We start from the raw sequence: 13,253 nt of genomic DNA, 5'->3' as shown, positions 1-13,253 counted from the left end.
CGAAAATTTTTATAAGGTGGATAGGATGTAAGACCCAGATTTTTTTTAAAAAACATATATATTATTATGAGTTAGTTTCAATTTATTTATTTATTAAAGACTTTATTTTAAAAATTATTTTATTAAAAGTAATTAAATTAAGTTTGGATAATTAAATTAAAAATTTTACTTAATCTCATAATCATTGAGTAATTTTCTATATTTAAATTATACAACTTAACAGTTATAAAAGGATAAAAATTTTATATGATTTAATTTAAATAATTGAGATTTCAGAATTTAATACTTTAATTTTATAAACAAAGAAAATAAATTATATTATCTCTAATTTTAAATTAAAATACTTATTAGAAGTTAATTAGCAAATTTATAATTAACTAGTATTTTAAAATAATTTTGAGGGATTAAATTAGATTTTTAATTAATACATTGTACCTCTAATTTTATTAAAATTATCTAAACCACTTTATCCTAACCCTAATTTATCACCGTCACCCCCTCATCCCTTACGCCTCAGCCTTCAGCAAAAACAAAAGAAAAGAAAAGGAAAGAAAAGGAGAAAGGGAAAAAAACAGAGAGGGGGAAGAAAGGAGAAAAGGGGGAAACGGAAATAGAGAAGAGGGAGAACGAAGGGGAGAAGAGAGCCGAGGATGGAGAGGGAGGAGAAGAGGTCGCCGCTGTCCAGCTCGCACCACCATCGTCACACACTACTACTGCCTCGTCACTACCGCCGCACCTTGTCGTCGTAATCAGAGCCGCCACCGCCGTCTGTTGAAAGCATTCGCGTCGCCGCTAGAACCCTTGCCGTCGTTGTTGCCATTGGACGAAGGAGAGAGGAAAAGATGTGATGTACATAGCAGCTCACTGCCGTGCTTCATCTTCGCCGCTGCCATGGACGCCGGTGAGTTGCACTGTGTCATCGGAGTTTGATGAGGAAGATTCGTAGATTGGGTTTTCCAAAATCAAGGTTTGGAATTTGGCGAAGATTGGTTTAGTGGTTGGATTCTTGGAGTTGCTATTCTGCCACTGCCGTTGCTGTAGCCGTGCTTCTATTGCCGGAGAACGGCGCCGTTGTCGCCAGAGAACCACCGTTGAAGTCGCTACTGTTCTGGTAAGCCTTACCCTTATTTCTGATCTCGTTGTGTATGCTTAAGTTGTTCCGTTACTATTGTGAGGGAGTGTTTATGTTGAATGAAGTTGTTATTGTGAGTTATTCAGCTACCGCCGGAAACCTTGTCTTCTTGGTTAGTCGTTTAGATGGTATGCAGCAGTTGTGTAAGGTCTTTGGTTGTTCAAGCTAGAACCTTTGCCAAATGAGTGAGAATAAACAACACTAGGAGAAGTTTGCAAGCTGTCCCTAGAATTTCTTATTCACCTACTCTCCAATTCAAGACATTCACAGTAATGATGGTGGATACGGGTTCCGTGTCAAGAAGTGCTGATTTCCTTGTAGATATGATGCCAGAAAAAGATGATGATGGCCGGTTTGCAAGTGGAGGGTGGAATAGTGAGGATGGAAGGCTTAGCTGTGGGTATTCAAGCTTCAGAGGGAAGAAAGTATCGATGGAGGATTTTTACGATATTAAAACATTAAAAATTGGTGGTCATTCAGTATGCTTACTTGGAGTATTTGATGGTCATGGTGGTTTTCGTGGTGCAGAGTATTTGAAAGAGCATCTCTTTGATAATCTCATGAAGCATCCAAAATCTTTTACTGATGCCAAATTGGCTATAAGTGAAATGTATCAAGGTACTAATTCTTAATTTCTGTATTTTGAAAAAGACATTTTCTGGGATGATGGCTCTACTGCTTGAACCGTTGTTTTAATTGATAACCATCTCTATGTTGCTGATGTTGGAGATTATAGGACTATAATATCGAAGGCTGGTAAGGCAATTGCTCTCTTTAAGGATCATGAGCCAAACAGAAGTGATGAACGAAAGAGGAATTGATGCGTTTAAACTAAATTGAGGTAGGGGAGTTTTCATTAAACTCATTTTTATTCTTAAGAGTTGTTATAAATTGATATTTAAGCAAATAAACATTTTTAGTGATTATGGAGTCTTATCAATTGAACTGAATTGCCTTGAATGAATGTGATTGTTTACTTGACTGTGGCTATTTCTGAATATTAAGTTTGTATTGAGATAGTGAGTTGAAGATTAATTTGAAAATCTGATTTGAATGTTTATCAAGTATAATTTGAGAATTGAAAAATGATTTGATGTTAGAGTTAATTTGGGTTTGGAAAATGGCTTGAGATTTGTGAATGACTTGGATTTGAAACCGTTGAAAAGGAGTTTGAGAAATGATTTTGTTGGGACCCGAAAAGGGTGGCAGAATCTGAGTTTTAGAGGAGATGCTGCCGAAATTTTATAAAATTAGAAGTTTCATTTGAAGTAGTTATTTTAAAAAGGTTTAATTTTAAGCATTATGTGGTTTAAAATTACTTTATTTATCAAAGAAAGAATTATGTTTTGGATTGAGATTGTTGATTAACGGAAAGAAGGTTGATGAGGATTGATTTGAAATATGTTTTTTGAATGAATTTGGAAATGGGATATGGATTGATGAATGATGATGATATTGAGAATGGCTTAGATATTGATGAATGATGAATGAATTATTTATATGGCTTATGAATTTGAAATATCTGAGATACGAGGTTCCCTGGATTAAGTGCCGTGGCTTGCCACCACGTGTACCAGGTTGAAAACTCGATACTCTGTTGACCCTACGACGTAAGTGTGACCGGGCACTATATAAATTCCCATGTTACCCCCATTGAGCAATATTGATTATTTGAGAAAAAGCTATGTATAGACTCTTGGGGATCCACGTCGGGGGACAGTCTAAGGACAATTCAGACTTGTCGGGTTGGCTGGATAACCGACAGATGAGCCTTATCAGCCATAGGACAGGCATGCATCATATGCATTTGTATGCTTTGCTTGGGTTTGAACTTGTTTTGGTTTGCCTAATTGCTAAACTGTTCTTAACTGCTACTTGAACTATTTTCTGTAACTGCTACCTACTTGTGCTTTCCTTGTCTGTCTTGCCTGTGTTTGTCCTGGCGTGCTACATTTGAGAATGAACTTTGGTGCTGAATTAGTGACTGTGTTGTTTGATTGCGTGGTTGGTTTCTGATTGATTTTTTCTTATAAGAAAGGAAAGGTTTCGGACTTCTGAAGGATTAAACATTGTTTCTTTGAAAAAGTTTTGAACGATTTCCTATTGGTTTTAAAATATTCATAAGGCAATGATAATCACTGAGCTTGAAAACAATTTTCTTATTAAATATCTTCTTATGACAACTTTGAAACTCCGTGGTGAGACCGTGTGGTTAGGTTCTCACCCCCTACAGCTTTACCTTTTCAGGAACCGGATGAAGAAGCATTAAGAAGAGTTATAATGCGTTTGGTTTATATGCTGTTTGTATTAACTAGATTATTTTCTTCCCTCGTCTTTGTTATTACAAGTTTGTAAGAGGGATAGGAATTGTATGTTTTATATATATAATATATTGAATTATTATGTAAGGAGTCTTGTATATGAATCTATGCTTGTTTGTATTTTTCTTAAGGTAAAGTATTTATTTCTGTTTTTCAAAGAAATCAGCGATACAGTGTCGAGTCATAGGCTCCTATTTTAATATTTAGTATGTAAAGTAGTCGTAATACTTCTTGCTATCAGAGTAGCGCAGCCGGAAGCATGACTTCTGATAGTGAAGGTGTTACAGCGATAACCTCCAAGCTTGTGCAGTAACTTCTTCGTAATGTGCCAGATGCACCACCAGTGGCGTGTATCGGGTAACGTATTTCTGATCGCACGAAAAATGAATCTGCATTGATCGGTGATGATCTGTTGTGAAGCAGTTCCCAAGCACTTCACCCATTGGCTGAAAACCCACTCATAACTTAGGATTTCCTCATTCTCCAACAGAGCACAACCGAGGAGGGTCGACTTACTATGGTGGTTGACACCGACGAACGACACAAATGGTAATCCATGCCTACACGAAAAATCAACCAAAAATAAGAAATTCCAATCACGACCGAACAAAATAAAAAAAATAAAGAAAAAAACACCAACATAACTACTTCATACCGGTTTGTACTATAGGTGCTACCAACTGACATGATGTCTCCGAAATATTCATACGACACCCTACACCTTGCATCTACCCATACTGCACTCCTAAATTTACACTCCTCGTCCAACTTCACCGCGTAGAAGAAGTTAGGATTGATGTCCTTCATTCTCATGAAGTAGTTCATCATCTCCCTCACATCCGCATTCACGTTGCTGGTTTGGGGCCTTGCTGTAATATAGTTTCTTAATTCCTTTTCTGAGAATCCCAGGTTAGACGGGCCCCTATCCTCATTTGCTAAAGCTAGGGATGTCTTGTTTGGTCGAATCCCAGCCTTATCATTATCCTCGGTCACACACTTCGCATGCATGGTCAGGTCCCTAAACTCATGGTAGTACACCGCCTTTCTCGCTGAACATGGGTGTGAGTGCCTCAACTCAACCTTGAACAAAACCCACTCTTGCATGTCCTTATCAAACTTTACATATATCCTTGCCTTGCACCCAGCAGCTGAAATCGTGTTCTTCTGCGTTGGTGCTTTGACACGAGACCCGCAAAACCCGTCTCGATTACAGTGGATAGCTTGGTTAACGGGTTTCTTTATGTTCTTGTCACATGTTGCCATCCTTATCTTAGTTACAAATCCTATTTTCTTTGCGTAAGTAACATAGAATTCATGAGCCATCTGCAACTGCGCAAACCGCATTCCAACTCTTGGTATTTCGTCTTCTTGAAGGCAACCATGATCCAGTAACTACATTTAAGATTGATTACAAAAAACATTACCATTAATGATCAAATCAAACATGCGGATCATGACTACACAAAATTAAACTAGAGTCCAAAACCTCGTAACCAAGATCCCTCTCTTCACTTCCAACCTCAATAACATCCAACAGTTGCATGGCCTACAATTTCAAAATAAAAACAGAAACCCGAAGAAAAAAATAAATCCTTTTTAAATATCATGTAAATAAAACCTCAATAACTAGCACAAAAAATGCAACAAAAACTAGAAATCAAGTTAATCATCCTACCTATTTTAGCTTAAAAACAAATGCATGAAAATGACAATGATGGGTAATTGAATTAATTATTTCATTTTACCTATTATATAAGTATTGTAACTACTATGGATTCTCTTTAATAATGTCACTGTACTTCACATAGCTGAACATGCAGTAGATACAATTACCATACACATAATTCAGTCCTCAATTTCAGCGCCTGCATCACCCTAGAGTTGCTTTTTTTATTCATTCAATGACCATCATGTGTAATCATATACATAAATTCTTATCTACGCATGCAGGAAGCATATAAGCATACCATTCATTATAAAACAATCATATAAGCATACCATTAATTAATTGATGCAAATTCTCCATACATATAAGTATATAAGCATATAAGCATGAAAAATAAGCATATAATATGCAGGAAGCATATAACCAGACCATACCATTATAAAACAATCATATAAGCATGCCATGATTAATTAATTTATGCAAATTCTCCATACATATAAGCATACCATTCAATATAAAACAATCACAAATTTGGTTGAATCACAAATTCTCCATCACATTTGGATAAGCATTAAACATAAAAATAAACATGCCATTTACATTGAGATTTAAAATCTAAATCAGTTGAAAAATAACCATCTATTATCAATGTTTTGAATGTAAGTTGCTCACCTTATTCGATTGCTCACGTCGACGACGAAATGGTCAGGTACGTTTTCATGTGGATTTGATGAATTCTCATTACCGACGGCAAATGGAACACAACCCATCAGTTCAAACATATCGCACTCCATTAAGGAACTTCAGCTAGGTGATGTGCGTGAATGAGGAAGCACACTTGAAACACCTTCATCTTGCGATATCGACATCGGGAAGAAGGCACACACCGACTGTGCACTGTCCTTACTGGACGTCTGGGTTGTCGCAAAGATCGACCAAACGAGAGGAACGTGGTGTTGGGCGGTGGACTGTGCGGATGACAAGGCCAGTTAGAACAGACTTGGAACAGACTTGTACTTGTATGCATTATACAATACATATATTGGCTCCTCATACTTTTTCTTTTATATATTCTTGTTCGCAAATCGTGCAAGATTTGTAACCAAATATTAATTCATTGAGATGCTATCTAGATATTACTATTAAGTAAAGTATCATTTGTATTTGGATAAGTCCCAAAATTATTCCTAATCTTTAAATTGTTTTATTTAAGTCCTTAACGTTTTAAAGTTGTCTGAATGTGGTTTTGTTGTTAATGATCTAATAACAAAGTTGACGATAGGACAACATTGAGATGGTTTTGAAATGTCAGGAATTTAAATAGGACAAAAATATTGGGATAAAAATGATATATTACTCTTAGAAGAATTACCAAATCAAATAAAATGAAACTAAATTTAAACGGAATGAATTACATTATGAATTCAAGATTTTTACTTATCATGGAATGCTTGTAGAATGATTAGTAGATAAACTTTCAAGAAAGAAAAAAAAGCATGGTATATATACAATAAAGTATAAATTATATATTTTTACCATAAGTATGAGTGAAAATCTTGAAAATCTTCTAAGGGTAATGTTTCATTTTTATCCCCAACATTTTCCTCCTAGTTGAATCCTAATTTTCAAAATTGTGTCAATGCTGTCCTACTGTCAATTCTGTTAATAGACCACTAATGGCAGGACAACATTAAAATGATTTTAAAACGTTAAGGACTTAACTAAGATGATCAAAACGTTTGGGATAACTTTGAAATTTATCCCAAATGTTAGAGACAAAAATAATACTTTACTCTATTAATATTAACAGGCCAAACAGTACCACTTAGAGTGATTAGACTCTCCCTTTTTAATGACTTGGTTTCAAGTCTTTGTAACACCAAAAACACATCATCAGTTTTTTTGGTGGTATCTATTATTAAACTATATATTCTGCTTTTATTATGGTGACACTTTATTCCATGAAGTTGTAAAAAAATAATATATCTATTTCATTTTACTGAAACTATGTTTTGTCATGTCTTATTTACCGTTGTATCGACTTATATTTAGAGTAAACACCCGATTTGATTTCTATCCATTCCAAAATAGGACAAAATGACCCCTGTTGAAAAAATAGACCCGTTCCGATCCCTATCCATGTCCATTTTGAGTTAGGGCGGTTCCATCGTCATCTCCCCTCACTAAACTTAACGAAAGAGTTATATATGGCACTTAATGTTGCTAACGTGGACGCTGAGTCTCCCTTAAGTGACATGCTGGCAAATGGACAATGTTCAGGGATCGATTTGTCTCCATGTGAGCAACGGTAAAAAGGTCGATTTGTCTCCTATGAGTAATGGTCAAAGGTTAATTTTCCTCCTTTATCTACCAAAAATGATGTTGTGAAGTGAGAGATTTTAGCAGAGATGACAGATGAGTCACCCTTTTGATTCAGTATAGCATGTGAAACGTCGTTTTTGGTGGATAAAGAGGGATAAATCTACCCTTGACCATTGCCCATTCATTAACATGTTACTTAAGGAGACTTAACATCCACATCAGTAACGTTAAGTGCCACGTAGGTCTCTTCCAATAAGTTTGATGAGGAAAGATGACCATTTCTCACGAAAGACACAAACAAAGACCAGAACGGATCTATTTTTTTGATAGGAGTCGCCTTGTCCTATTTTGGAATAGACAGGGATCGAATCGGGTATTTACTCCTTATATTCACATAATCTTTTACAAATTATTCTCCAAATTAAAAATCTTGAATTTAATATCCCCTTATCAAGCATTTCAATGTTTTATTTTCTCCCAAAATAAACAATCATGTCAGAGCCCTAGACCATCATCACCATTCAAAGCACAAAGCCATTCTTTTCCCTTTTTTTTTTTTCCTTTTTTGGTCAGGAATTCTTTTTCATGCTATCCTGCAAGAAAAGCAACACACAAAACAATAAAGAAGAAAAGAACACAGGAAATTAGGAACGAAGTATACAACAAAAATTAATTTGTAAATGGATAAAAAATGGTGAAATGCTGAAAATGGATGCATGGCATGTTATGCACAAATGTGGAGCTACTATTGTCAGAAACCACAAAACGTAACCTACGTTTTGGGTGGGACGAAGACCAAGAAAGTGAAGCATGCTGCAAAACGCAGCCTGCGATTGGCAGGGTAGGGCAACCAAGTTTCAAAACGTGCCCCGTTGTCCCCTGCATGCAGGCATGAGCAGCTATTGACCAGCATTGGGTACGCCAAAACGCAGGTTGCGTTTGTCAGGCGTGTAGCGCAAATTGCAAGTTGCGATTGGCAGCCTCCCTAGCTGCATGCGCGACACGTGCTGTGAAGGGTGGTGAATTCGGTTTATAAAAGCCAAAATGCAGGAAGCAAGAGTGAAAGCAATAGTGAGGAAGCATGCTGTGAAAAACAAACGTTACTGAAGAAGTAAGTGTGGGAGAAGAAGAAGTATACAATGAAGGGTTAGGGTTTGAGAGACGAAGAAAAAATAATTCGTGATTTTACCAAACCGGAAGAACACATTATTAAATATCTGGATCATTCTCAATGGATAAGTAATTTTTTTTAATTCAAATAGAAAGAAGTTGGTTCCTTGACAAGGTGGTCCTATCCTAGGCTTAGAGCTGAGCTAGACCCCTACCCCAAACTTATTTCGGAATGATTTAGAGAGCTGTGAATCAGGCTTTCAGACGGGTGGCAAGCAGGGCAAGAAGATAAAGTCCTGACCCTAAGCAGATTTTTGACATCTTTCTCGCATCCGCTTTCAGGTTTGACATGACATTAGAGCTCTCGTACTTAGTGACGAGTTCGAGCCTTAGAAGCATGCGAAGGAATAAGGTCTGGAATAAGTCTTGTATGAGTCCTTTAATCTGTTATTGCTATTATTATTGTTATTATTGGTGACATTGTTATTGTTATTAGTATTAAGATTAAGTCTAAAAAAAATTTATCATGATTAGTATATTGTTAATTTTGTAAAATACTGTAGAAGACAATAATAATAAATTATTATTATTTTCTAATAATAAATAATACTGTTTACTAATTTTTGTATTATTTTTAATAATTTTTTATTATTTTTTAATAATTTATTATTAATTTTTATGATAATAACAATAACAATAATATATTATTATTATTATTAAACACTCATCTTTATTTTAATTAACTATACAGTATTGTTATTATCATAACCGTTAATAATAAATTATCAAGAATTAATAAAAATTGTTAAACAATATTCTTTATTTTAATTTATTACACAAAATTGTTAATCACATAAAAATTAATATTAAATTATTAAAAAATAATAAAAAATTTCTAAATAGTGTTATTTATTATAATTTATTACATGTTATTGTTATTATCAATGTTTTCGGTTTATGGGAGTAAGTATTGTTTCAGTTATGAAGCAATATTAATAATTATTGTATTTTTTTTTTGCAGGTTATTAGGAATTTGTTATCTAGAAAATTAGATCCGCCAAAGACCTTTAACGAGGTAGCTGCAGCGTCATTAGCACTTACTGAGTTTTAGCACGTTTTGCTAGTAGGCGAAATGATAGGCCATTCTGCACTCTTGAGTGCCTTGGTGGAACGATGGAGGCCGAAAATCCACACATTTCATCTTCCAGTCAGTGAAGTGACAGTGACGCAGGAAGATGTGACATATTTTCTTGGCCTCCCGGTTAATGGGGAACCCGTTACGGGTAGATCAGATAGCAGTCACTAGTTTTTCGTGGAGAACTGCATCGCGTGTTTCGGTCGGGAGCTCGGTCTGCAAGATCACGTATTGGGTAAAGTTAATCTTGCATGGGTCCGACGATGCAGCCATGTGACACACAGGAATCTATTGAGTGGTACGCCTGTGCTAACAGTTTCTGCGTGTTCGGAATGGTTGTGTTTCCAGATAAGTCGACCACTTCATTGAACACAGAGTTTCTGCCTCTACTTCAGAATTTTCCTCGGATTTCAGTATACAGTTGGGAGGCAGCCAGTCTCATACATTTATATAGATCATTGTGTTGTGCATCACGATTCAACTGTAAAGAGATGTATAAGCCACTCATACTACTATTTGTCTGTGTTTGGGAGCGTATGCCGTTCCTGGCGCCTATTCCCTGCGATCAGCTCGTCAATGTTGGGGTTCTACTTGCGCGACGGTATTCTTTTTAATGATCATGAGTCTCGGCGCTCATCCAAGTAAACAATTCATTAGCCGATAGAAAGTAGACCTAATAATGACAGTCACAGGCAGGTTACGTGCACCCTTCAGGACAGAATTTATGCACTTTACCAAGTTTGTCGTCATATGTCCCCAACGATGACCCCTGTCGAATGCCAACACCCATCTCTGAACACCGATCTCATCGCACCATTGAATATATGCCTCGTCCCACTCTTTAAGCCGTTGATAGTTTTTGTTGTACTCCTGTTCTGTCCTAGAATAGCCTGTTGGACAAACCATTTAATCATAAGCAAATGCCATGAAATTACTATGAATAAGACCACAATAGCGAAATCAAATACCTATGTTAACCACGAGTTTATGCAAATACGGAGCCTTGAACCTCCTTAAGAAGTTGGACCCGATGTGCCTAATGCAGAACATGTGCCACGCTTTTGGTGGTGACCACGCACCATTAATGCGATCTATTGCTGCGTCGATGGAGGTATGGCGGTTAGAAATAATGCCCACGCCATCAATAGTAACAACATATCTCTGCAAATTGGTCAGAAAAACCTCTCACATGTCTACCGTTTCACCCTCGACTATCGCAAATGCAATGGGCACAATGTTTTGGTTTCCATCTTGTGCAACGGTAATTAGAAGTGGACCTTTATATTTTCTGTATAGGTGTGTGCCATCAACCTGCATCAGTGGCTTGCAGTGTTTGAATGCTACTATACACGGATAGAAGCCCCAAAAAACGCGATGGAGAACTCTTACACCTGGAACCTCCTCCCTCTCACGGTAAACGGGGAGCGTCTTTATTTGAACACGAGACCTTGGTATCTTTGCAGTCATTGCTTTCAACCATACTGGTAGAGTCTGGTAAGAAACTTCCTAATCACCGAAAACTTTTGCGATAGATTTCTGCTTTTCCAACCAAGCCTTGCAATAACTAACAGTGTAGTTAAACCTGGATTGAACTTCTGCAATAATAGACTTCACCTTTATCGACGTGTCTGCTTCGATCAACGGCCTAATAGCATCTGCAATTGTGTCTGAGTCCAACTTGGCATGATCTTGTGAAATCGTGCCATGGTGCACGTGTGTTTGCCATTGTATCTCCTGATCTCCCAATAAGCTTTCTTTCGAACAAGCTAGCTCGGATAAGACAATCGCACCCAGTACCATAACCCTTGTATTTCGCATAGACTATCTATGGCTCAGACTCAAACACAGTGTAATCAACTCCTCTAGAGATAGTGTAGATTTTGATTGCAGATATCACCGACTCTCTAGAGCCAAATTCCATTCCGACACTAAATTCACCATCTTCCGCCGCAACGTTGCCTTCACCTACGACATGCGCACCACCATCAGTCAGACAAGGCAAATAAAATACACACTAGTGGTAATTTGAATTAATAATCATAACATACCCATATTCACATACTCAGGAAATACCGAGGCATGCATGGCTTCAAGATCCAGAGTCTGTATAAAAGACAAAACACCAAAGGGGTGCCGGCTTACAATTGCATCCACTTCATTTTGCACCGTCGGATTGCCTGTCAAGTCTCCGTCATCATTTTCGTCATCAACTTCATAGTTAGCTTCGAACTCCTCTTTATTGTCGTTGTTATCTTCTTCCCAATTTATATCCCCAAACTCATCAAGATTGACCTACTCACCAACCGCGTCCAGCCCAGAATGTTGTTCGAGCTCAATGTACAGCTTTATCATCGGCACGTGAAATCGAATTTGTTGATAAATAAGGAACATCTGCTGCATACTTGCGTCATTAGTGATGGGCATTATTTGAAACTGTATCAGCCCACCAAATACTTGTACAGGATTCCTATATAAAATTTTGCTCACCTTTTTCGAAATATGACTTTGGATGTTATCACAAAGACCATTTTGCAACTCTACAAAACTCATGGTGCATGGAATAGCAAATAACAACGAAAATTCACAAACAAAAGTCACTCATTCGTGTGTGTTTGATATAATCTCACCGTTATAATACACTCGCCAGTTGGTAATACCTTCCATAACTTCAACCTCACTTAACTCGACTTTTTTTACACAACTAACTGCCAAAAAAAATGTATATGCAAGAAAGAGGAATAGGAGGAGTAGAAGTGGAGTGAAGACCTTCGAATGCTACCGGCTTCGTATTTATAGGCAACACTCTTAGGCTCATTTTTTTTGTTATGGAACAAAAATTGGTGTTGTTCAAAGTAATGGACATATGGACAAATTTTTCCCTGCTATGGTGTCAGATTTAAAACGTAAGCAACGTTTTACTTTTGGCTTGGTTTTGTTTTTTTTTTTTTTCTCAGGAACGGGAACAAACGTGGGCTGCGTTTTGCTTTTCAAAAATTTTTTTATTTTGTTTAAAACCAAATGCGGCCTGCGTTTTGTGATGGGTTTTATTTTTTTCGTAATAACAAAACGCAGCTTGCGTTTTCTGCTATATGTCAGCTTTTTTTTTGGGAAATACAAAACGCAGGCTGCGTTTTTTGTGGTGTCAGATTAATTTTTTGAAAAATAAAAAATGCAGGTTGCGTTTTGTGAGAAAAATATTTTAATGAAGAGGCCTGCCTATAAATACGAAGCAAGCCTCGCCCAAATGGCCTCACTCCACTTCTACTCATCATACTCTTCTTTCTTATACATATGTTCTAGTTTTTAGTTTTTTTGGCAGTTAGGTGTGTCAAAAAAATCGGTTTAGGTGAGGTTGAAGTTATGGAAAATATTGCGAATTTGCGAGTATATTATAACGGTGAAGTTATACCAAACACACATGAAGGAGTGACTTTTGTTTGTGAATGTCTGTTGTCATTTGCTATTCCATGTACCATGAGTTTTGTCGAGTTGCAAAATGGGCTTTGTAATAACATTCAAAGCCACATTTTGAAAAGGGCGAGCAACCTTTTATACAGAAGTCCTGTG

The 13,253-nt window shown here is 36.8% G+C and overlaps 2 protein-coding genes, 1 long non-coding RNA gene and 1 pseudogene across 3 annotated transcripts in view; 2 read left to right on the top strand and 2 right to left on the bottom strand.

The window, feature by feature from the left end:
• Nucleotides 1-2,426, top strand: part of LOC110267842 — a 7,980-nt gene extending 5,554 nt beyond the window's left edge. Inside the window, exon 3 of the long non-coding RNA XR_002355780.1 lies at nucleotides 2,350-2,426. This is a non-coding gene — a long non-coding RNA (uncharacterized LOC110267842). The remainder of the gene's footprint in view (nucleotides 1-2,349) is intronic.
• Nucleotides 1,223-3,402, top strand: LOC107624105 (annotated as a pseudogene).
• On the bottom strand, nucleotides 3,691-5,913 carry LOC107620799 (protein FAR1-RELATED SEQUENCE 5-like). The gene is made up of 6 exons (XM_016322918.1): nucleotides 5,792-5,913; nucleotides 5,258-5,261; nucleotides 4,940-4,999; nucleotides 4,109-4,845; nucleotides 3,970-4,013; nucleotides 3,691-3,821 (listed from the first exon to the last, which is right to left on the bottom strand). The coding sequence occupies exons 1-6, from the start codon at nucleotides 5,911-5,913 to the stop codon at nucleotides 3,691-3,693; spliced, it is 1,098 nt and encodes a 365-aa protein (XP_016178404.1).
• On the bottom strand, nucleotides 10,163-11,007 carry LOC110268238. The gene is made up of 2 exons (XM_021114134.1): nucleotides 10,655-11,007; nucleotides 10,163-10,576 (listed from the first exon to the last, which is right to left on the bottom strand). Exons 1-2 carry the CDS (start codon nucleotides 10,734-10,736, stop codon nucleotides 10,320-10,322), a joined length of 339 nt encoding a protein of 112 aa, XP_020969793.1. The 5' UTR covers nucleotides 10,737-11,007; the 3' UTR covers nucleotides 10,163-10,319.

The sequence above is a fragment of the Arachis ipaensis genome, chromosome B10 (assembly GCF_000816755.2).
Source record: "Arachis ipaensis cultivar K30076 chromosome B10, Araip1.1, whole genome shotgun sequence".
In the NCBI taxonomy this organism is placed as follows: Eukaryota; Viridiplantae; Streptophyta; class Magnoliopsida; order Fabales; family Fabaceae; genus Arachis; species Arachis ipaensis.
Note: the sequence above shows the minus strand (reverse complement) of the source record. Positions and strands in the feature narration are given on the sequence as shown.

Excerpts from the sequence above, each read along its gene's own strand:
- LOC107620799 (XM_016322918.1), bottom strand. The coding sequence starts at position 5,913 with ATGGAGTGCGATATGTTTGAACTGATGGGTTGTGTTCCATTTGCCGTC. Across the intron at positions 4,014-4,108 it reads AGCACCTATAGTACAAACCG|GCATGGATTACCATTTGTGT; the intron begins GTATGAAGTAGT and ends TTTTTCGTGTAG. Across the intron at positions 3,822-3,969 it reads CGTCGGTGTCAACCACCATA|AAATACGTTACCCGATACAC; the intron begins GTAAGTCGACCC and ends TCGTGCGATCAG.
- LOC110268238 (XM_021114134.1), bottom strand. The coding sequence starts at position 10,736 with ATGTTCTGCATTAGGCACATCGGGTCCAACTTCTTAAGGAGGTTCAAG. Across the intron at positions 10,577-10,654 it reads TAAACTCGTGGTTAACATAG|GCTATTCTAGGACAGAACAG; the intron begins GTATTTGATTTC and ends TTTGTCCAACAG.